The sequence below is a fragment of the Procambarus clarkii genome, chromosome 92 (genome assembly GCF_040958095.1).
Source record: "Procambarus clarkii isolate CNS0578487 chromosome 92, FALCON_Pclarkii_2.0, whole genome shotgun sequence".
Lineage (NCBI taxonomy): Eukaryota > Metazoa > Arthropoda > Malacostraca > Decapoda > Cambaridae > Procambarus > Procambarus clarkii.
In genome coordinates this window covers 14,114,399-14,137,740 of record NC_091241.1, presented here as the reverse complement: position 1 = coordinate 14,137,740, position 23,342 = coordinate 14,114,399, and the positions used below count along the sequence as shown (strand labels likewise).

At 49.0% G+C, this 23,342-nt stretch overlaps 1 protein-coding gene across 1 annotated transcript in view; it reads right to left on the bottom strand.

The window, feature by feature from the left end:
- tok (tolkin) overlaps window positions 1–23,342 on the bottom strand; it is a 171,411-nt gene that overhangs the window by 45,585 nt on the left and 102,484 nt on the right. Inside the window, exons 6-7 of the mRNA XM_069319084.1 lie at window positions 4,163–4,269; window positions 2,340–2,466 (exon numbers count right to left, since the gene is read on the bottom strand). Of these exons, the coding sequence (XP_069175185.1) occupies window positions 2,340–2,466; window positions 4,163–4,269 (234 nt within the window). The remainder of the gene's footprint in view (window positions 1–2,339; window positions 2,467–4,162; window positions 4,270–23,342) is intronic.

The following is a 23,342-nucleotide window of genomic DNA, read 5'->3' as shown; positions in this document are numbered from 1 at the left end:
CAGGGAACGTGAGATATGAGTACTCGATCGATGGATTGTTTCGAGCGGAGGTTAGACGGACATGAGAGTGAGATATGTGGTATGGGGTTTATGCAGGTTCCCTCTACCACCACCTCCCTGCCCCATGATGGGGGGGGGGGGAGAGCTGAGACACAACGCCTTCATATAATCTATTGTTCAGATAGATGTATGTCTTGAGTTTGATTTGTCAATCCCGTCACAGTTGAGCAACAGTACGATAGCAACAGGCAACAGGTGAGAGAGAGAGAGAGAGAGAGAGAGAGAGAGAGAGAGAGAGAGAGAGAGAGAGAGAGAGAGAGAGAGAGAGAGAGAGAGAGAGAGAGAGAGAGAGAGTGTGTGTGTGTAGGAATCACAGAAAAGTGTGTCAAGTGTGTCATAGGAAAGCCCCCAGGCGCCACACTCATGGCAGAGAGGGTTAGTGTGAGGGGGACGAGGTTAGTGTGAGAGGGGGACGAGGTTAGTGTGAGGGGGGACGAGGTTAATTAAGCAGGGGAAAGAGAAGAGGAGAATAAGAGGGCGAGGAAACAAGAAATAACGACGATAATGAAGGAATGTGATTACCAGAAAAGAAAAAAATGAAGAGCGATTTAGCTTACGAGGGGAGAGACAGAGAGAGAGAGAGAGAGAGAGAGAGAGAGAGAGAGAGAGAGAGAGAGAGAGAGAGAGAGAGAGAGAGGAGGGAGGGAGGGAGGGAGAGAGGGAGGGAGGGAGGGAGGGAGAGAGAGAGAGAGAGAGAGAGAGAGAGAGAGAGAGAGAGAGAGAGAGAGAGAGAGAGAGAGAGAGAGAGAGAGAGGGGAGGGAGGGAGGGAGGGAGGGAGAGAGAGAGAGAGAGAGAGAGAGAGAGAGAGAGAGAGAGAGAGAGAGAGAGAGAGAGAGAGAGAGAGAGAGGAGGGAGGGAGGGAGAGAGGGAGGGAGGGAGGGAGAGAGAGAGAGAGAGAGAGAGAGAGAGAGAGAGAGAGAGAGAGAGAGAGAGAGAGAGAGAGAGAGGGGAGGGAGGGAGGGAGGGAGGGAGGGAGGGAGAGAGAGAGAGAGAGAGAGAGAGAGAGAGAGAGAGAGAGAGAGAGAGAGAGAGAGGGGAGGGAGGGAGGGAGAGAGAGAGAGAGAGAGAGAGAGAGAGAGAGAGAGAGAGAGAGAGAGAGAGAGAGAGAGAGAGAGAGAGGAGGGAGGGAGGGAGAGAGGGAGGGAGGGAGAGAGAGAGAGAGAGAGAGAGAGAGAGAGAGAGAGAGAGAGAGAGAGAGAGAGAGAGAGAGAGAGAGAGAGAGAGAGAGAGAGAGAGAGAGAGGGGAGGGAGGGAAGGAGGGAGGGAGGGAGAGAGAGAGAGAGAGAGAGAGAGAGAGAGAGAGAGAGAGGGAGGGAGAGAGAGAGAGAGAGAGAGAGAGAGAGAGAGAGAGGGAGGGAGGGAGGGAGGGAGGGAGAGAGAGAGAGAGAGAGAGAGAGAGAGAGAGAGAGAGAGAGAGAGAGAGAGAGAGAGAGAGGGGAGGGAGGGAGGGAGAGAGAGAGAGAGAGAGAGAGAGAGAGAGAGAGAGAGAGAGAGAGAGAGAGAGAGAGGGAGGGAGGGAGGGAGGGAGAGAGAGAGAGAGAGAGAGAGAGAGAGAGAGAGAGAGAGAGAGAGAGAGAGAGAGAGAGAGAGAGAGAGAGAGAGAGAGAGAGAGAGAGAGAGAGAGAGAGAGAGAGAGAGAGAGAGAGAGAGAGAGAGAGAGAGAGAGAGATGAAGGGGGAAAGGAGAATGTGACCTAGAAGCAAAATACATCACCATGGAAGGGGAAGCAGAGGGAAGAGACGGGAGGAGGAGGAATGGAAGGGAATGTGTGATAAAAGGTGAACGAGGGGAGAGTGACGGATGGTGGTGGTGGTGAGATGGATTAAGAAGAGGGAAAGGTGAGGGTAAGATGGAAAAACAAGTGGAGCTGAGGGCCACTTGAGGGGACATTAGAGAGGGGATAAGATATGGAGGAGAGAGAAGAATAATTGCACCGCCACAGGTTCTACCCGGCCATGGAACAGGGCCGGACACACACACACACACACACACACACACACACACACACACACACACACACACACACACACACACAGCGTGTGAAATGGGACAGGAGTCATTGCTGTAAACAACCGATGGCTGGAAAAGCGGGATCCAAGAGCCAATGCTCGATCCTACAACCCCAAATAGGTGAGTACGTACACACACACACACGCACACTTTGGGGGACCAAAGAGCCAGAGCTCAACCCCCGCAAACACAACTAGGTGAGTACACACACACACACACACACACACACACACACACACACACACACACACACAGGAATACCACTCACTTGGGCACTTGTAGAGCAGATTGGTCTGCGCGATGTCTCCTTCGGACAGCCGGATCCGCTGCCCGATCTCCGGCAGCGCCTCCTGATTGGGCTCTGGACGAGGCCTTATCGTATCCAGGTACGTCGCCTGGTTACGGGGGAAAAGGGGAATTACTGTAGTGTTTTAAAGACGGGGGTGGAAGAGTAACATGGGACAGAAGAGAGAGTAATGTAGGCATGGCTGGAGAAGTTATTATAGTAGGGTAGAAGAGACAATGGCGGTTACCACAGTAGAGGAGAGAGAGACGCCGGGGGTTACCACTCTATAGACCAGTTCGCCACACCAGCAAGAAGGATGAAAGAAAGGACTGACAGACAGAGGCAGAGCTTCGGGTCTGTGGTCCGCAAAAAGCCCACGCCCCCAGAAGGGGGGGGGGGGCTCACGACCCCCGTACGCCCAGTTAGGAAATAGCGACCATTTATGGAGGTAATTCAGCAAGATGACAATCTGGGATTTCTGGCGCGACGCTGTCATTAGCGCGGGAAAAGGAGACGACGTTACCTGCGACGGATGCCCTAAGCCAGTACATCTATGAGTACTACGAGTTTATAATTATTAGGAGCGAATTAGAAGTGAATCTGCCCGAAACGCTTTGCGTAATAGTGGCTTTAGGCATTGTATGTACTAGCTCTATCTATAAATCTATAAATTTTTGTATCCCCTCTTGTATGTATGTACTTTACCTGAATAAACATTTGAATTTTAAATTTGAATAGCTGGGCCAGTTTGATCCCGATGACATACGATATTCTTACACTTACATCGCGCATAATATAGTTGTTGTTGTTAAAGATTCGCTACCTGGAGCAAAAAGTTCCAAGTAACACGGGCTATGGTGAGCCCGCAGTGCCCTTGTTATAATATAGTAGACTTATGCAGGTGGACGGGGACATACAGGTACGGTTACCTGGTGACATTGTCATCGACATACAAGTTACCTGGTGAACTAGTGTATATTATGTTGGTTCGAATGGTTACTACTCGGTGATAACTTGTAGGTGTGACTTTAGGCGTTTGTAAAGGAGGAGGAGGAGACGGAGTGCAGTTATTGTGACTTGTTATTGTAGTAATTGATCATCGACGTGTTTAATTGTTTGATGTGGGGTATATCTTGAGGTTATCTTGAGATGATTTCGGGGCTTTTAGTGTCCCCCGCGGCCCGGTCCTCGACCAGGCCTCCACCCCCAGGAAGCAGCCCGTGACAGCTGACTAACATCCAGGTACCTATTTTACTGCTAGGTAATAGGGGCATAGGGTGAAAGAAACTCTGCCCATTGTTTCTCGCCGGCGCCCGGGATCGAACCCGGGACCACAGGATCACAAGTCCAGCGTGCTGATTTCACCCCTATTACCGTTTTTGGCACTGCTCTCTTTTGGCTAAATATGTGAAAGATACAAATTTCAAAACTATTTTTCTTACAGTAATATGAAAAAATATGGGCTGATGGCTGGAAAAGTAACAGAAATGGTCTAATTGTCATACTTTGTCGATAGTAGCATAAAAACAGACTATCCTCCCACAGCGCTCTCTTAAGTCCCCCCTCCTCTTACTCCCGACTTTTTCTAAACCACAGGGGAAACTATATTAAATATTTCACACCGATAAGCAGCTAATGAGACAAATGAGAACAGATGAGAAATGTAGAAACCCTGCAAAGTGAAGTAGATAGGTATATCTACCACGGAGGTGGTAGGGGGTAGTTGGGAAGACTGTGTATATATATATACGATACCTTTATGTATCAATATATCTTTATATAAGACGATATATATATATATATACCTTTGCGAAGGTGGCCCTGGCGTAGTGCATGATGGAGGTGAAGTCATATGTGAGGCCCAGGGAGTTCACCTCCTCCGACGTCAGCTTGTTGAAGTTGTAGTCTTGACCTGTAGGGGGAGTGATACTGGAGGTTAGTGGGTGTGTGTGTGGGGGGGTGTGTGTGGGGGGGGGTGCGTGTGTGTGTGTGTGTGTGTGTGTGTGTGTGTGTGTGTGTGTGTGTGTGTGTGTGTGTGTGGGTGTGTGGGTGTGTGTGTGTGTGTGTGTGTGTGTGTGTGTGTGTGTGTGTGTGTGTGTGTGTGTGGGTGTGTGTGTGGGGGGGGGGTAGTTGAGTCTAATGAAAGCACACACTTCAATTTGGCTCTTTGTATTATGCCTTTTCAACAACAATTTTACGAATATATATATATATATATATATATATATATATATATATATATATATATATATATATATATATATATATATATATATATATATATTTTAGGGGTACCAGCCAAAGTTTACTGGATTTCCAGGCCCATTGTTTTCAAAGATGAGTTCAGGAGTAGACGATTTCTGACTCTTGTCTGCAGACTTGAAGCTTTCCCTTCGCATAGCTTGTGGTAAGCCTTACTATATAAGCTTTTCCTGCAAAAGGGGTGAGAGAGAGAGAGAGAGAGAGAGAGGGGGGGGGGCAGTAGGAGTTATGACAGTGACCTCACTTCATCTGACATCGTTCGAAACCACCTGTCAAGACACAACATATGCTGACGTCACAACATTTATTAAGAAAATCAGGCAAAGCACAACCTCTCTCTCTCTCTCTCTCTCTCTCTCTCTCTCTCTCTCTCTCTCTCTCTCTGACAACAGCCGTCAGAACAGCCATCCATTGGTAACAGGTGACAGACATATTCCCGATAATTCTCCTCCACTTCCCTCTCACTAAATTCCTGATGTATCGAACCTGTCTGGCCCACGCGGGTTCACTTCGAGTGAAATCAGGTCACGCCGGGTCGAACTAATCACGCCAGGTCGAGCTAAGTCACGCCGGGGCGAGCTAAGTCACGCCGGGGCGAGCTAAGTCACGCCGGGGCGAGCTAAGTCACGCCGGGGCGAGCTAAGTCACGCCGGGGCGAGATAAGTCACGCCGGGGCGAGCTAAGTCACGCCGGGGCGAGCTAAGTCACGCCGGGGCGAGCTAAGTCACGCCGGGTCGAGCTAAGTCACGCCGGGGCGAGCCAAGTCACGCCGGGTCGAACTAAGTCACGCCGGGTCGAGCTAAGTCACGCCGGGGCGAGCTAAGTCACGTCGGGTCGAGCTAAGTCACGCCGGGGCGAGCTAAGTCACGCCGGGTCGAGCTAAGTCACGCCGGGGCGAGCTAAGTCACGCCGGGTCGAGCTAAGTCACGCCGGGGCGAGCTAAGTCACGCCGGGGCGAGCTAAGTCACGCCGGGGCGAGCTAAGTCACGCCGGGGCGAGCTAAGTTACGCCGGGTCGAACTAAGTCACGCCGGGTCGAGCTAAGTCACGCCGGGGCGAGCTAAGTCACGCCGGGGCGAGCTAAGTCACGCCTGGTCGAGCTAAGTCACGCCGGGTCGAGCTAAGTCACGCCGGGTCGAGCTAAGTCACGCCGGGTCGAGCTAAGTCACGCCGGGTCGAGCTAAGTCACGTCGAGACAGCTAAGTCACAGCTAGCTGATAATGGTCTACTCGTGGGTAGAAATTATATGTCCTTTGCGCATTGTCAGGAACCTTGAACGAGAACTTGCTGTCTTGCCTATACACTGAGATCCTTGGGGGGGGGGGGGGGGGTTGACAGTCCAGAGTTGGAGGCTGACTTTACCTAAGTATATAAGAGAAAATGTTCTAGTATAGGTGATGGACTGGTTATGTATAGGCCTAAGTTAAATTATATAGGAGTTATTGTTATTTTATTCACATCTCCCCCCCCCCCCCCCCCTCCCCCCACCCCCACCACCACCAAATCCAATTCTCACGGCCTCAATCTTAGTGAAATGTGAAATATGGTTGGAAATGACCGAAGACTTTTTCAACAGATAAAAGTATTTTTTATATGATCTTGGGAGGTCAGCCAGTTGTTTAACTAGCAGCATTACACTTAGCAACCAGCACATTAAAAAATATTGGAGGAGGAATAATATTTTGTGATTCGAAGTCTGCTCTTCAAGCAATCGAAAACTTCTCTTGGAAGATTGACAGCAAGAACCTCATACTCCCAATTATAAATGACCTAATTGATGCACAGAGTAAAGGGTCTCGAATCTCCTTTGTATGGATACCTTCACACATAAATATAACCCATCATAATGAGACAGACATTGCAGCCAAATTAGCGTGTAACAAAGATAAAGTTGAATTACATCTAGGTATCCCCATCTCTGCTGTCAAAACTGTATTGGTCCAAACATTCAGATCTGATAGGAAAGAACTTACTGACTCCCAACGTAAGTACTAGTGTAAAAAGCTATGATCTGTTCAGATCTGAAACCTATATCTATGGGCAGCACAAAACGTCCACCAGACTGTGCGACACAGTGGTTGCCAGGATCAGGTTGGGTTACCGTTACCTGTGGCAGGTGGCTGCAGGTGACGGATCTCCCAATCCTGAGCACTCCAGTTGCAAACTCTGTGAGCAGGAACTACGGCATGATCTCCCACACTACATCACCGAATGACCAGTTATTAGACCTTTCAGACCAGTTGGCATGAGGTACCTGGAGCTTTGCAATTACTTTATTCACTCTCGTGTTCTTGAAGATATCCTCATATTACACCCAAAATTTGCCAGTGCAGGCTACTGAACATACGGCCCCGTATGACTCCTGCGAGATGGGGACTTGTATTACCACTGTTACCTTATTCACTCTTGTGTTGATGATATCCTCATAATGCATCCGGAGTCTGCCAGTGCAGACCGCTTATCACATGCCTCTGTATGACTAACCATCCTGTGTGATGGGCATTTTTAGCACCACGTAGCTAGCTTTTTGACACACTGTACTCCACTTCATATAGTCTAGGGCAGCTGCACAAATGCAGATGTACCTAATGTATTATCTTGAGATGATTTCGGGGCTTTAGTGTCCCCGCGGCCCGGTCCTCGACTAGGCCTTCAATACTAGGCCTCCAGTACTAATACCAAGCTTACCTAATACTTAGGTATTAGGTCAATAATTTTTTTGACTTAAACACAAAGTACAGTAGTTCCACTGTTGCTTAATATTATATTTTCTGAAAGGGAGAGGGATTAAGATGACAGGAGGAAGGGAGGGAGAGGGGAGGACGATGGGAAGGGCGAGATATACAGGTAAGGGAGAGGAAGACGGGATGGAAGTAGAGGAGAAAGGGAAGGGATGAGAAGGGGTGAGTATAGAGGACGAGGGGTAGGGGATAGAGGGAGTGAGGAGAGTAGGATAAGAAGTGGAGGGGAAGTGGAGAAGATGCAGACAGATGGATGGATATAGATAAGTAAATACATATAGATGAGTAGATGGATAGATGATCCAGAGGGATACACGATACAGATGGATAGATGATAACGATGGAGATATAAATAGATAGATATAATATTTCCAAATCCTTGAAGCTATACTTACAAGAGGAAAAAAGAACCCACCTTATATACACAGAACAAGACTTGCCTTCCTTGCCGACACTCAGACCCAGACCTCGCAAAATGTCACCCGAACACAACTTCTCCAACAAGTTCTCCACGCCCATCAGAGGTCTACCCATTGCCTTACCCAATGTTTGATTGACCCTTCCCCATCAGACTGGCTTTACCCACAACCCTTCCCTATCTTAATTGGTCTCCAACTCTCAAAAGTGAATTTAACCCAAAAGGGCACATAGTGTATTCATTCCGTACCTTGAATATATATATATATATATATATATACATATATATATATATTGTGATGGTAACGCGTTGGTGTTCGGCTGTTTAAGGCTAGGGGTATGGCCTCGTCACATAGTTATAAAAAAAAATAGAAAAACTGGAACTTCGTCTGTGGTAAGGTAAGGAGAAGACACACAAAACACAAGTAAACTTTAACAATGAAATTTTAATTACGTTAAATAAATCAAAACATGAAAATAATGCACAAACAAATATGTATAATAAAATCAATGAATCAAAATAATAAGAATACTTAAATGACACAATGAAAGTTACGTTAAGGCAAAATAACAAGAAGTGCAACACAAAAGTTAAGTGGGAGGTGCTGGAATATTGGCTTAAAGCCACCACCTCTCTCAGTACACGCTAGAGTCTAGCTGGGAGGTGTGATGGCCACGAAAGCACTGAACATTCTGAGGACTGATGTTGGGGCGACCCCAGACATCAGGTAGTATGGGGGGGCGAGTGCAGGTGCAGCCAGACCGGCGACCAATCAGCGCAGCCGGCAGCGATCAACATGTAGTTTGGTGATTTGGGTCCGAACAGGTGGCTGGCTGCATACGTTTTTGCTCACCCTGGCAAGCCTTGCTGGTGTTGTTGTCGTTGTTGGACATTTCTTCCATAGTCTTTTTATATAATTGTGAAGACGTAATTATGGAGGGAAGAGCAGGCTCAATCTCTTGAAGGAGATTATCGTCACAACTCTCCCCCGAAGCCTGCGGTTCTGGAAGAAGTACGTCGTTATGTGGTGGAGTAATGGATGGAGTCGCTTCTACTTCATAAACTCTGGAGAGGGCATCGGCTATGGTGTTGTCAGAACCCTTGATATAGCGGATCTCCAGGTTGAAGTCTTGTAAATACAGAGCCCATCGTAGAAGACGCTGGTTGGTGAATTGGGCTTGATGTAGGAAGCGGAGAGGGTTGTGGTCTGAGAAGATGGTGGTAGACCTGGCGCCTTGTAGGTACGGAGCGAAGTGTTGGAGGTTCAGGACGATGGATAGTAGCTCCTTTTCAATAGTGCTGTAGTTCCTCTGGTGTGGTTTCAGTTTGTAGCTGTAGTAGCTGACAGGTAGAACCTCCTCGCCTCGTAGTTGCATCAGGACACCACCAACGCCGGTACCACTGGCGTCGACATGAAGGACGAAAGGCTTGGTGATATCTGGAGAGGCGAGAATGGGGTTAGAACAGAGGAGGAATTTGAGTTGTTCGAAAGCAACGGTTTGCTGCATGGTCCAATTATACCGTTGCTTGGGACTGGTTAATAGAATTAGAGGTGTGGCGACTGTACTGAAATTCCTCACAAACCTACGGTAGTAAGAGGCAAGACCAAGGAAGCGCAGGAGCTGCTTCCTGGTGGTAGGCTGTGGATACTGTAGGATGGCTTGAGTGTGTGAGTCTAACGGAGCTATGCTGCCACTCCCAATAACATGACCCAGATAACGCACTTTACCTTTCGCGAAAGTGGACTTGCCCAGGTTGATGGTGAGGCCGGCTGTCAGGAGCTTGGAGAACAGACGTCGCAGCTGGAGCAGATGTTCACTCCAGGAGTTGGAGGCTACGACGATATCGTCCAGGTAGGCGTATGTGTTATCCAAGCCCTGGATGACACGGTTGACAGCTCTTTGAAAGGTGGCCGGGGCATTACATAGTCCGAAAGGAAGGCGTTCATATCTGAAAAGTCCAAAAGGAGTGATGAAGGCAGATATCTCTTTAGCGCGCTCCGTTAGACACACTTGATAGTACCCCTTAAGCAAGTCCACTTGGGACAAGTACTGGGCACTACCAATGGCATCAAGGATGTCATCTATCCTTGGCAAGGGGTAAGCATCCTTGACAGTGACAGAGTTCAGTTTACGATAGTCAGTGCACAACCGCACCTTACCTTGGGGTTTGGGCACCAAGATACAAGGTGAGGCCCAGGGGGACTCACAAGGTGTAGCCAGTCCATGGTCCAAGAGGTACTGCACCTCAGCACGCATGACTTCCTTCTTGCTCGGGCTGATTCGGTAGAAGGGTTGACGAATCGGCCGGGTGTCGGGGAGCAGTTGGATGTCGTGCTGGGTAACATTACACTCTTGGGGATCATCTCTGAACAACTCTTGATGTTCTCTGAAGATCTTGACGAGAGGTGCACTATGATTATCCTGAAAGTATTTGGGAAGATCATTAAGGATTTCGGAATTAGAAAGCGCTGACTCCTTGTCAGTGCTTTCGGGAGGAGAAGCTGGGAAGGTCTCACTGTGGATGTAGGGTTCTGTGAATGTGGAATAGGTAGTCAAGACAGTGGGAGGAGTACCATTATATTGCTTCAAGAGGTTGACGTGGCACAGCTGGGTCTTCCGCCGCCTATCTGGAGTCTCTATCACATAATTATTATTATTCCTGCACTCTTTGACGCAGTAGGGTCCTGAAAATCTGTTTTGTAAAGGTGAACCTGGGATAGGGAAATAAGCAAGGACGAAGTCTCCCGGCTTGAATTTTCTTACTTTGCTGGTCTGGTCGTAATGAGTCTTCATTCTCACCTGGGCTTTCAATAGATTATCATGGGCAAAGCGGTGGACTCTCTCTAGAATGTGTTGAAGGTTTTGAAGAAACTGGGGCACATTCTGATGCTCACTGAAGGTGGCATCTCTGAGAGAGTCTTTAAAAGCCTTAAGGGGAGTACGGCACTTACGGCCGTAGAGCATCTCATAAGGAGATACTCCTAGGGACTCATTGGGGAGACTTCTGAAAATACACATTATTAGGTCAATCTGCTTATCCCAATCCTTTGAGGTTTCACTACAAAACTTTTTCAAGAGTGCTTTGATGGTCTGATGACTACGTTCAAGAGAACCCTGTGAAGCAGGATGATAGGGGCTGGACAATACCTGTTTGATGTTGAACTCCTCCAGTGTCCTTTTGAAGAGATCACTGGTGAAGTTGGTGCCACAGTCACTTTGAATCTCCCTGGGAAATCCGTATTGAGTGAAGATCTTCAATAGATGTTTGATAACCGTAGCAGCCGTGATGTTCTTCACTGGAACTGCTATGGGAAATCTGGTGGTAGGACACAGGATGGTTAGGATGTAGGCGTTACCTGAACTGGTCCGAGGTAAAGGACCAACACAGTCTATTATGAGTCTGTGGAAAGGTTCCGCAGGCACCTGTATGGGAATCAGTGGTGCTCTGGGAATGGAGACGTTCGGTTTGCCTGCCATCTGACATGTATGACACTGTTTTACGTACTGTTTGACGTTGTTTACCATACCTGGCCAGTAGTAGTCTTGGCGAATCCCATGGTAAGTCTTGTTGAAGCCGTAGTGGGAGAATGCTCCGTGGGCCAGGTGTAGAATAGTGGGCCGCAGGCTGGTGGGAATCACAAGTTGTTCGGTGTTGGCCCAATCGTCCTCCTCCTTCAGTTTACTGGGTCTATATCTGCGGTAGAGCAAGTCGTTCTCTAGGAAGAACCCAGGAATACTGTCGGGTTGAGTCTCAGCCTGGAAAAACAATGGTGTTAAAGTAAGATCTTCCCTCTGCAACTTACGGAACTCCAACTTGGTCAGATGCGGGGGTAGTTTCTGAGGGTCTTGAGGGACAGCGGTAGCAGTAGAGTCAGCTGGCTGTGGACGTGCGGCTTGTGCACGGGTGGTCACGAGAACCGGAGGAGAAACTTCATCACTCTCTTGAACCTCTGCTGGAACATACTCGAGAATAGGATTTATTGGCACAGAGTTACACACCTGGGGTTTGTCCATGACGATCAGGTTGGTCGGTTGCAGGTCTTCTGCCAAGTCGTTGCCTAGGAGAAGTTGCACTCCAGGCATGGGAAAAGGCTTTTCCCTGACGGCGACTTGGACTTCCCCGTTCACGTAGGGACAATCCAGGTGGACTCTGGCGAGAGGGTATGGAGTGGTAGCAGTGAGGTCAGTGATGAAGACTGTTTCCCCGGTGTAGACTATGTTGGGCACAGCCGACTTCAAGATGATCGATTGCAGAGCCGCTGTGTCCCTCAAGATCTTCAATTTGAAACGTCCCTCCGGATTTGAACCGTTGGCAGAGACAGTTCCAGTATACAGGTGGTTACTGAAAAGAGAAAGATCATTAACATCAACACCAACATTCATCACAGGCTTACCGGACTTAGGAGGAGTTGGTTTGGGTCTTTGTTGGTCAGTGGTTCCCTTGTATTGAGACTTACCACATTTGTCTATGGTATGTCCATAGAGTCTACAATATTTGCAGTACAGTTGTGAACCAGCTTGATCGGGGCTCACCTTCTCGTAACTGTACCACGACTTCTTACTGGAGGATGGTTCAGGTGTCAGCCGGTGGATGAGGCTGTAAGTGTCAGCCGACTTAGCACACTTCAGGTAGTCGGTTTCTTCTTTATCTGCTAAGTAGAGGCGGACAGGAGGCGGCACACGTCTCAAGAATTCTTCAACAAGCATCAGGTTGACGAGTTCTGTAAAAGTAGAGACATGTGCTGCTTCCAGCCATTTCATGAAATACCTCCGTTTCGTGTTAGCAAACTCGAGGAAGGTAGTGGTACTTGCCTTCAGGTGGTCACGGAATTTCCTTCTATAACTTTCTGTGGAAAGTAGGTAGGCGTCTAACACTGCTTGTTTCAGAGTGTAGTAGTCATTCTCAGACGCCAAAGTACTGAGTGTGACTGCAGCTCTACCTGTAAGATGGACTCAGAGAAGTGTGGCCCATTGGTTGACAGGCCAACTGAGTTGATTAGCAAGGGTTTCAAAGGTGGTGAAAAAAACATCAACTTCTGCTTCTACAAAGGATGGCATTAACTTACTTGCATGTGATATATTAAAACTGACGGGAAGATTGGCAGTAGCTTGCTGGCGTTGGGTGAAGTGTGAAGTTTCCAAGGAGATTTCGCGTTGACGACACTCTAGAGCCAGAGTCGCTTGTTGCTTGTCATGTTCGCGTTGTATTTCCAACTCGCGTTGTTTGGTTTCAAGCTGCACTCGTTCACGTTCACGGAGTAATGCGACCTCGCGTTCGTGTTCTTCTCTCCTCAAAGCAGCTTCACGTTCTCTGAGGGTGATTTCTCGTTCTTGTTCTTCCCTCCTCAAAGCAGCTTCGCGTTCTTGTTCGTCTCTCCTCAAAGCAGCTTCGCGTTCTTGTTCTTCTCTTCGTATGGCAGCAGCTCGTTCTTGTTGTTCGAGGGCTTCCCTTTGCTGCTCACGTTCAATCTTGGCCAGCTCTAGTTTGAGTTTCAGCGTTGCCAAATCAGTTTTATCTGCAATATAGTAAGTTTCATGAGTTTCAGAGTCTATCTTACCTTGCTCTAAATAGTAATCCAGCAACAGGTTGTGTAGGTCATTTTTGTTGGCTTGGTAGGGAACTTCTAGTTGATACTCATGTGCAAGAGTTTGTAATTCAGTCCTCTTGGCACGACTTAAAGTCCCTATTTCACCTGCTGGATTTGCACGGAAAGTTTGGAGACGAAACATGGTGAAATTAGCAAATAAAGGTACACGAATGTTCAATAATGAAATGTCAGAAACAGGACAACGTGGCAACTGGTACCTATCCTGTGTGATCTTTAACAATTAACGTTAAGTGAAAGATATTAAATTAAATCAAGGGCGCAGGAAATCTTGTACCCGGTACTCATGTAAGAGAATAAGGGCAAGAAAATCCTACTAACAAATGAAACAAAGTTTCGAAAACAAATGAAACAGTTAAATGCTTCAAAAGTAAAATTGGTAGTCCAAGGATGTAGGCATACCTTGCCAAGTCTCTATAGGACATAAAGCAAGTTTTTCCTACTGAATTTAATATGATACTTACAGAATTAGCGAACTTTTGTGCTCTGAAAAAATAAGCTAATTCCCTACCGTTGTATGTATCATCATCTCTGACTGACGTGTAGGGGTGCGAGGTGTCAACTGGTGACGAGAACTGCTGCTGAGGTCCCAATTCAGCAACTAAAGTTCGAGCTAGAGGAACTATGGCCCTCTTTGTCCTCCTACAGTCAGATTGCAGAAGATTGGGTACTCTTGACCCGGGGCAGACCACAGTACCAGGGTACCAATATGATGATCTGTCAGAATGAGAAATATTCAAGGGACATAGATGGTAAATACAAGTAATAACAAGGAGGGAGAGATGACCAATTAAGAGTATGACTGCGGCCTACAGTCACCACGTAATCCAAAGTTGTCTCACCTTCACTATATGTTACTCTCGTAATGCACAATACACCGCACCTTATAAAAAATGAAATTGAATGAAAAATAGTAAAGCTACGTTAACAAAGTTAAATACGCTTACCATAAATTACCACTTGGCACCAGTACCTGAGTGAAGCTCCTAGGACAGGCCCCCATATAACTTGTGACGGTAACGCGTTGGTGTTCGGCTGTTTAAGGCTAGGGGTATGGCCTCGTCACATAGTTATAAAAAAAAATAGAAAAACTGGAACTTCGTCTGTGGTAAGGTAAGGAGAAGACACACAAAACACAAGTAAACTTTAACAATGAAATTTTAATTACGTTAAATAAATCAAAACATGAAAATAATGCACAAACAAATATGTATAATAAAATCAATGAATCAAAATAATAAGAATACTTAAATGACACAATGAAAGTTACGTTAAGGCAAAATAACAAGAAGTGCAACACAAAAGTTAAGTGGGAGGTGCTGGAATATTGGCTTAAAGCCACCACCTCTCTCAGTACACGCTAGAGTCTAGCTGGGAGGTGTGATGGCCACGAAAGCACTGAACATTCTGAGGACTGATGTTGGGGCGACCCCAGACATCAGGTAGTATGGGGGGGCGAGTGCAGGTGCAGCCAGACCGGCGACCAATCAGCGCAGCCGGCAGCGATCAACATGTAGTTTGGTGATTTGGGTCCGAACAGGTGGCTGGCTGCATACGTTTTTGCTCACCCTGGCAAGCCTTGCTGGTGTTGTTGTCGTTGTTGGACATTTCTTCCATAGTCTTTTTATATAATTGTGAAGACGTAATTATGGAGGGAAGAGCAGGCTCAATCTCTTGAAGGAGATTATCGTCACAATATATATATATATATATATATATATATATATATATATATACATATATATATATATATATATATATATATATATATATATATATATATATATATATATATGCGAACAAGCCTGAATGGTCCCCAGGACAATATGCAACTGAAAACTCACACCCCAGAAGTGACTCGAACCCATACTCCCAGATGCCACGCAACTGGTATGTACAAGACGCCTTAATCCACTTGACCATCACGACCGGACAAAATGAGGTGATAGCCGAGGCTATTTGAACCACCCCACCGCCGGCACTCGGATAGTAATCTTGGGCATAGCATTTTACCAAATCACCTCATTCTGTGGTGATTGTCCGGTCGTGATGGTCGTGATGGTCAAGTGGATTAAGGCGTCTTGTACATACCAGTTGCGTGGCATCTGGGAGTATGGGTTCGAGTCACTTCTGGGGTGTGAGTTTTCAGTTAATATATATATATATATATATATATATATATATATATATATATATATATATATTATATATATATATATATATATATATATATATATATATATATATATATATATATATATATATAACAATACTCTGCCATCTGAGGCAGAGATCTGGGAGCTATTCCCAACAGGGTGGAAAATTTGCATATTTTACCCAAGACAGCATATTCCAAAGGGCCTGCATATTTTACCCAAGACAGCATATTCCAAAGGGCCTGCATATCGCTACAAATTTGAAGACAAACCCCTAGTGGCCGAAATATATCGTTGCATTATTTTAAAAGTTGAAGGTTTTACCCAAAACTTTTATAATGGGTAAATTCACGAGAGATTATAGAAGCGTTCGGAGCCTCGCAATACTTTTTGGTACAACTTATATCGCCTTGTAACACCCGTTACACCCTGTAACACCCGCCACACACTGTATAACACCCGCCACACCCTGTATAACACCCGCCACACACTGTACAACACCCGCCACACACTGTACAACACCCGCCACACACTGTACAACACCCGCCACACACTGTATAACACCCGCCACACACTGTATAACACCCGCCACACCCTGTATAACACCCGCCACACACTGTGTAACACCCGCCACACACTGTATAACACCCGCCACACCCTGTATAACACCCGCCACACCCTGTATAACACCCGCCACACCCTGTATAACACCCGGCACACACTGTATAACACCCGCCACACCCTGTATAACACCCGCCACACACTGTATAACACCCGCCACACCCTGTATAACACCCGGCACACCCTGTATAACACCCGTCACACCCTGTATAACACCCGCCACACCCTGTATAACACCCGCCACACACTGTATAACACCCGCCACACCCTGTATAACACCCGCCACACACTGTGTAACACCCGGCACACCCTGTATAACACCCGCCACACCCTGTATAACACCCGCCACACCCTGTATAACACCCGCCACACACTGTATAACACCCGCCACACCCTGTATAACACCCGCCACACCCTGTATAACACCCGCCACACCCTGTATAACACCCGCCACACACTGTATAACACCCGCCACACACTGTATAACACCCGCCACACACTGTATAACACCCGCCACACCCTGTATAACACCCGCCACACCCTGTATAACACCCGCCACACATTGTATAACACCCGCCACACCCTGTATAACACCCGCCACACCCTGTATAACACCCGCCACACACTGTATAACACCCGCCACACACTGTATAACACCCGCCACACACTGTATAACACCCGCCACACCCTGTATAACACCCGCCACACCCTGTATAACACCCGCCACACACTGTATAACACCCGCCACACCCTGTATAACACCCGCCACACCCTGTATAACACCCGCCACACACTGTATAACACCCGCCACACACTGTATAACACCCGCCACACACTGTATAACACCCGCCACACACTGTATAACACCCGCCACACCCTGTATAACACCCGTCACACCCTGTATAACACCCGCCACACCCTGTATAACACCCGCCACACACTGTATAACACCCGCCACACACTGTATAACACCCGCCACACCCTGTATAACACCCGGCACACCCTGTATAACACCCGCCACACACTGTATAACACCCGCCACACACTGTATAACACCCGCCACACACTGTATAACACCCTGTATAACACCCGCCACACCCTGTATAACACCCGCCACACCCTGTATAACACCCGCCACACACTGTATAACACCCGCCACACACTGTATAACACCCGCCACACACTGTATAACACCCGCCACACACTGTATAACACCCGCCACACCCTGTATAACACCCGGCACACCCTGTATAACACCCGCCACACACTGTATAACACCCGCCACACCCTGTATAACACCCGCCACACCCTGTATAACACCCGCCACAACCCTGTATAACACCCGCCACACACTGTATAACACCCGCCACACCCTGTAATAACACCCGCCACACACTGTATAACACCCGCCACACACCCTGTATAACACCCGCCACACCTGTATAACACCCGCCACACCCTGTATAACACCCGCCACACACTGTATAACACCCGCCACACCCTGTATAACACCGCCACACACTGTATAACACCCGCCACACCCTGTATAACACCCCGCCACACCCTGTATAACACCCGCCACACCCTGTATAACACCCGCCACACCCTGTATAACACCCGCCACACACTGTATAACCCGCCACACCCTGTATAACACCCGCCACACCCTGTATAACACCCGCCACACACTGTATAACACCCGCCCACACCCTGTATAACACCCGCCACACCCTGTATAAACACCCGCCACACCCTGTATAACACCCGCCACACCTGTATAACACCCGCCACACACTGTATAACACCCGCCACACCCTGTATAACACCCGCCACACCTGTATAACACCGACCCGCCACACACTGTATAACACCCGCCACACACTGTATAACACCAGCCACACCCTGTATAACACCCGCCACACACTGTATAACACCCGCCACACCCTGTATAACACCCGCCACACACTGTATAACACCCTGTATAACACCCGCCACACACTGTATAACACCCGCCACACCCTGTATAACACCCGCCACACCCTGTATAACACCCGCCACACACTGTATAACACCAGCCACACCCTGTATAACACCCGCCACACACTGTATAACACCCGCCACACCCTGTATAACACCCGCCACACCCTGTATAACACCCGCCACACACTGTATAACACCAGCCACACCCTGTATAACACCCGCCACACACTGTATAACACCCGCCACACACTGTATAACACCAGCCACACCCTGTATAACACCCGCCACACACTGTATAACACCCGCCACACCCTGTATAACACCCGCCACACACTGTATAACACCCGCCACACACTGTATAACACCCTGTATAACACCCGCCACACACTGTATAACACCCGCCACACCCTGTATAACACCCGCCACACCCTGTATAACACCCGTCACACCCTGTATAACACCCGCCACACCCTGTATAACACCCGTCACACACTGTATAACACCCTGTATAACACCCGCCACACACTGTATAACACCCGTCACACCCTGTATAACACCCGCCACACCCTGTATAACACCCGTCACACCCTGTATAACACCCGCCACACCCTGTATAACACCCTGTATAACACCCGCCACACCCTGTATAACACCCGCCACACACTGTATAACACCCGCCACACACTGTATAACACCCGCCACACCCTGTATAACACCCGCCACACCCTGTATAACACCCGCCACACCCTGTATAACACCCGCCACACCCTGTATAACACCCGCCACACCCTGTATAACACCCGCCACACACTGTATAACACCCGCCACACCCTGTATAACACCCGTCACACCCTGTATAACACCCGCCACACCCTGTATAACACCCGTCACACACTGTATAACACCCTGTATAACACCCGCCACACACTGTATAACACCCGTCACACCCTGTATAACACCCGCCACACCCTGTATAACACCCGTCACACCCTGTATAACACCCGCCACACCCTGTATAACACCCGCCACACCCTGTATAACACCCTGTATAACACCCGCCACACCCTGTATAACACCCGCCACACACTGTATAACACCCGCCACACCCTGTATAACACCCGCCACACCCTGTATAACACCCGCCACACCCTGTATAACACCCGCCACACACTGTATAACACCCGCCACACACTGTATAACACCCGCCACACCCTGTATAACACCCGCCACACCCTGTATAACACCCGCCACACCCTGTATAACACCCGCCACACACTGTATAACACCCGCCACACACTGTATAACACCCGCCACACCCTGTATAACACCCGCCACACCCTGTATAACACCCGCCACACACTGTATAACACCCGCCACACACTGTATAACACCCGCCACACCCTGTATAACACCCGCCACACCCTGTATAACACCCGCCACACCCTGTATAACACCCGCCACACACTGTATAACACCCGCCACACACTGTATAACACCCGCCACACCCTGTATAACACCCGCCACACACTGTATAACACCCGCCACACACTGTATAACACCCGCCACACACTGTATAACACCCGCCACACACTGTATAACACCCGCCACACCCTGTATAACACCCGCCACACCCTGTATAACACCCGCCACACACTGTATAACACCCGCCACACACTGTATAACACCCGCCACACACTGTATAACACCCGCCACACCCTGTATAACACCCGCCACACCCTGTATAACACCCGCCACACACTGTATAACACCCGCCACACACTGTATAACACCCGCCACACACTGTATAACACCCGCCACACACTGTATAACACCCGCCACACCCTGTATAACACCCGCCACACCCTGTATAACACCCGCCACACACTGTATAACACCCGCCACACACTGTATAACACCCGCCACACACTGTATAACACCCGCCACACACTGTATAACACCCGCCACACCCTGTATAACACCCGCCACACACTGTATAACACCCGCCACACACTGTATAACACCCGCCACACACTGTATAACACCCGCCACACACTGTATAACACCCGCCACACCCTGTATAACACCCGCCACACACTGTATAACACCCGCCACACACTGTATAACACCCGCCACACACTGTATAACACCCGCCACACACTGTATAACACCCGCCACACCCTGTATAACACCCGCCACACACTGTATAACACCCGCCACACACTGTATAACACCCGCCACACACTGTATAACACCCGCCACACACTGTATAACACCCGCCACACCCTGTATAACACCCGCCACACACTGTATAACACCCGCCACACACTGTATAACACCCGCCACACACTGTATAACACCCTGTATAACACCCGCCACACCCTGTATAACACCCGCCACACCCTGTATAACACCCGCCACACACTGTATAACACCCGCCACACACTGTATAACACCCGCCACACACTGTATAACACCCGCCACACACTGTATAACACCCGCCACACCCTGTATAACACCCGCCACACACTGTATAACACCCGCCACACACTGTATAACACCCTGTATAACACCCGCCACACACTGTATAACACCCGCCACACACTGTATAACACCCGCCACACCCTGTATAACACCCGTCACACCCTGTATAACACCCGCCACACACTGTATAACACCCGTCACACCCTGTATAACACCCGCCACACACTGTATAACACCCGCCACACCCTGTATAACACCCGCCACACACTGTATAACACCCGCCACACACTGTATAACACCCGCCACACCCTGTATAACACCCTGTATAACACCCGCCACACACTGTATAACACCCGCCACACCCTGTATAACACCCGCCACACCCTGTATAACACCCGCCACACACTGTATAACACCCGCCACACCCTGTATAACACCCGCCACACACTGTATAACACCCGCCACACACTGTATAACACCCGCCACACCCTGTATAACACCCTGTATAACACCCGCCACACCCTGTATAACACCCGCCACACACTGTATAACACCCGCCACACCCTGTATAACACCCTGTATAACACCCGCCACACCCTGTATAACACCCTGTATAACACCCGCCACACCCTGTATAACACCCGCCACACACTGTATAACACCCGCCACACCCTGTATAACACCCTGTATAACACCCGCCACACCCTGTATAACACCCGCCACACCCTGTATAACACCCGCCACACCCTGTATAACACCCGCCACACACTGTATAACACCCGCCACACCCTGTATAACACCCGCCACACCCTGTATAACACCCGAAACACACTGTATAACACCCGCCACACCCTGTATAACACCCGTCACACACTGTATAACACCCGCCACACACTGTATAACACCCGCCACACACTGTATAACACCCGCCACACCCTGTATAACACCCGCCACACCCTGTATAACACCCGCCACACACTGTATAACACCCGCCACACCCTGTATAACACCCGCCACACCCTGTATAACACCCGCCACACACTGTATAACACCCGCCACACACTGTATAACACCCGCCACACACTGTATAACACCCGCCACACCCTGTATAACACCCGCCACACACTGTATAACACCCGCCACACCCTGTATAACACCCGCCACACACTGTATAACACCCGCCACACACTGTATAACACCCGCCACACACTGTATAACACCCGCCACACCCCTGTATAACACCCGCCACACACTGTATAACACCCGCCACACCCCTGTATAACACCCGCCACACACTGTATAACACCCGCCACACACTGTATAACACCCGCCACACCCTGTATAACACCGCCACACACTGTATAACACCCGCCACACACTGTATAACACCCGCCACACCCTGTATAACACCCGCCACACACTGTATAACACCCGCCACACCCTGTATAACACCCGCCACACCCTGTATAACACCCGCCACACACTGTATAACACCCGCCACACCCTGTATAACACCCGCCACACACTGTATAACACCCGCCACACACTGTATAACACCCGCCACACCCTGTATAACACCCGCCACACACTGTATAACACCCGCCACACCCTGTATAACACCCGCCACACCCTGTATAACACCCGCCACACACTGTATAACACCCGCCACACCCTGTATAACACCCGCCACACACTGTATAACACCCGCCACACACTGTATAACACCCGCCACACCCTGTATAACACCCGCCACACACTGTATAACACCCGCCACACCCTGTATAACACCCGCCACACCCTGTATAACACCCGCCACACACTGTATAACACCCGCCACACCCTGTATAACACCCGCCACACACTGTATAACACCCGCCACACACTGTATAACACCCGCCACACACTGTATAACACCCGCCACACACTGTATAACACCCGCCACACCCTGTATAACACCCGCCACACACTGTATAACACCCGCCACACACTGTATAACACCCGCCACACCCTGTATAACACCCGCCACACCCTGTATAACACCCGCCACACACTGTATAACACCCGCCACACCCTGTATAACACCCGCCACACACTGTATAACACCCGCCACACACTGTATAACACCCGCCACACACTGTATAACACCCGCCACACCCTGTATAACACCCGCCACACCCTGTATAACACCCGCCACACACTGTATAACACCCGCCACACCCTGTATAACACCCGTCACACACTGTATAACACCCGCCACACACTGTATAACACCCGTCACACACTGTATAACACCCGCCACACACTGTATAACACCCGTCACACACTGTATAACACCCGTCACACACTGTATAACACCCGTCACACCCTGTATAACACCCGTCACACACTGTATAACACCCGCCACACACTGTATAACACCCGTCACACACTGTATAACACCCGTCACACACTGTATAACACCCGCCACACACTGTATAACACCCGTCACACACTGTATAACACCCGTCACACACTGTATAACACCCGTCACACACTGTATAACACCCGTCACACACTGTATAACACCCGCCACACACTGTATAACACCCGTCACACACTGTATAACACCCGTCACACACTGTATAACACCCGTCACACACTGTATAACACCCGTCACACACTGTATAACACCCGTCACACACTGTATAACACCCGCCACACACTGTATAACACCCGTCAC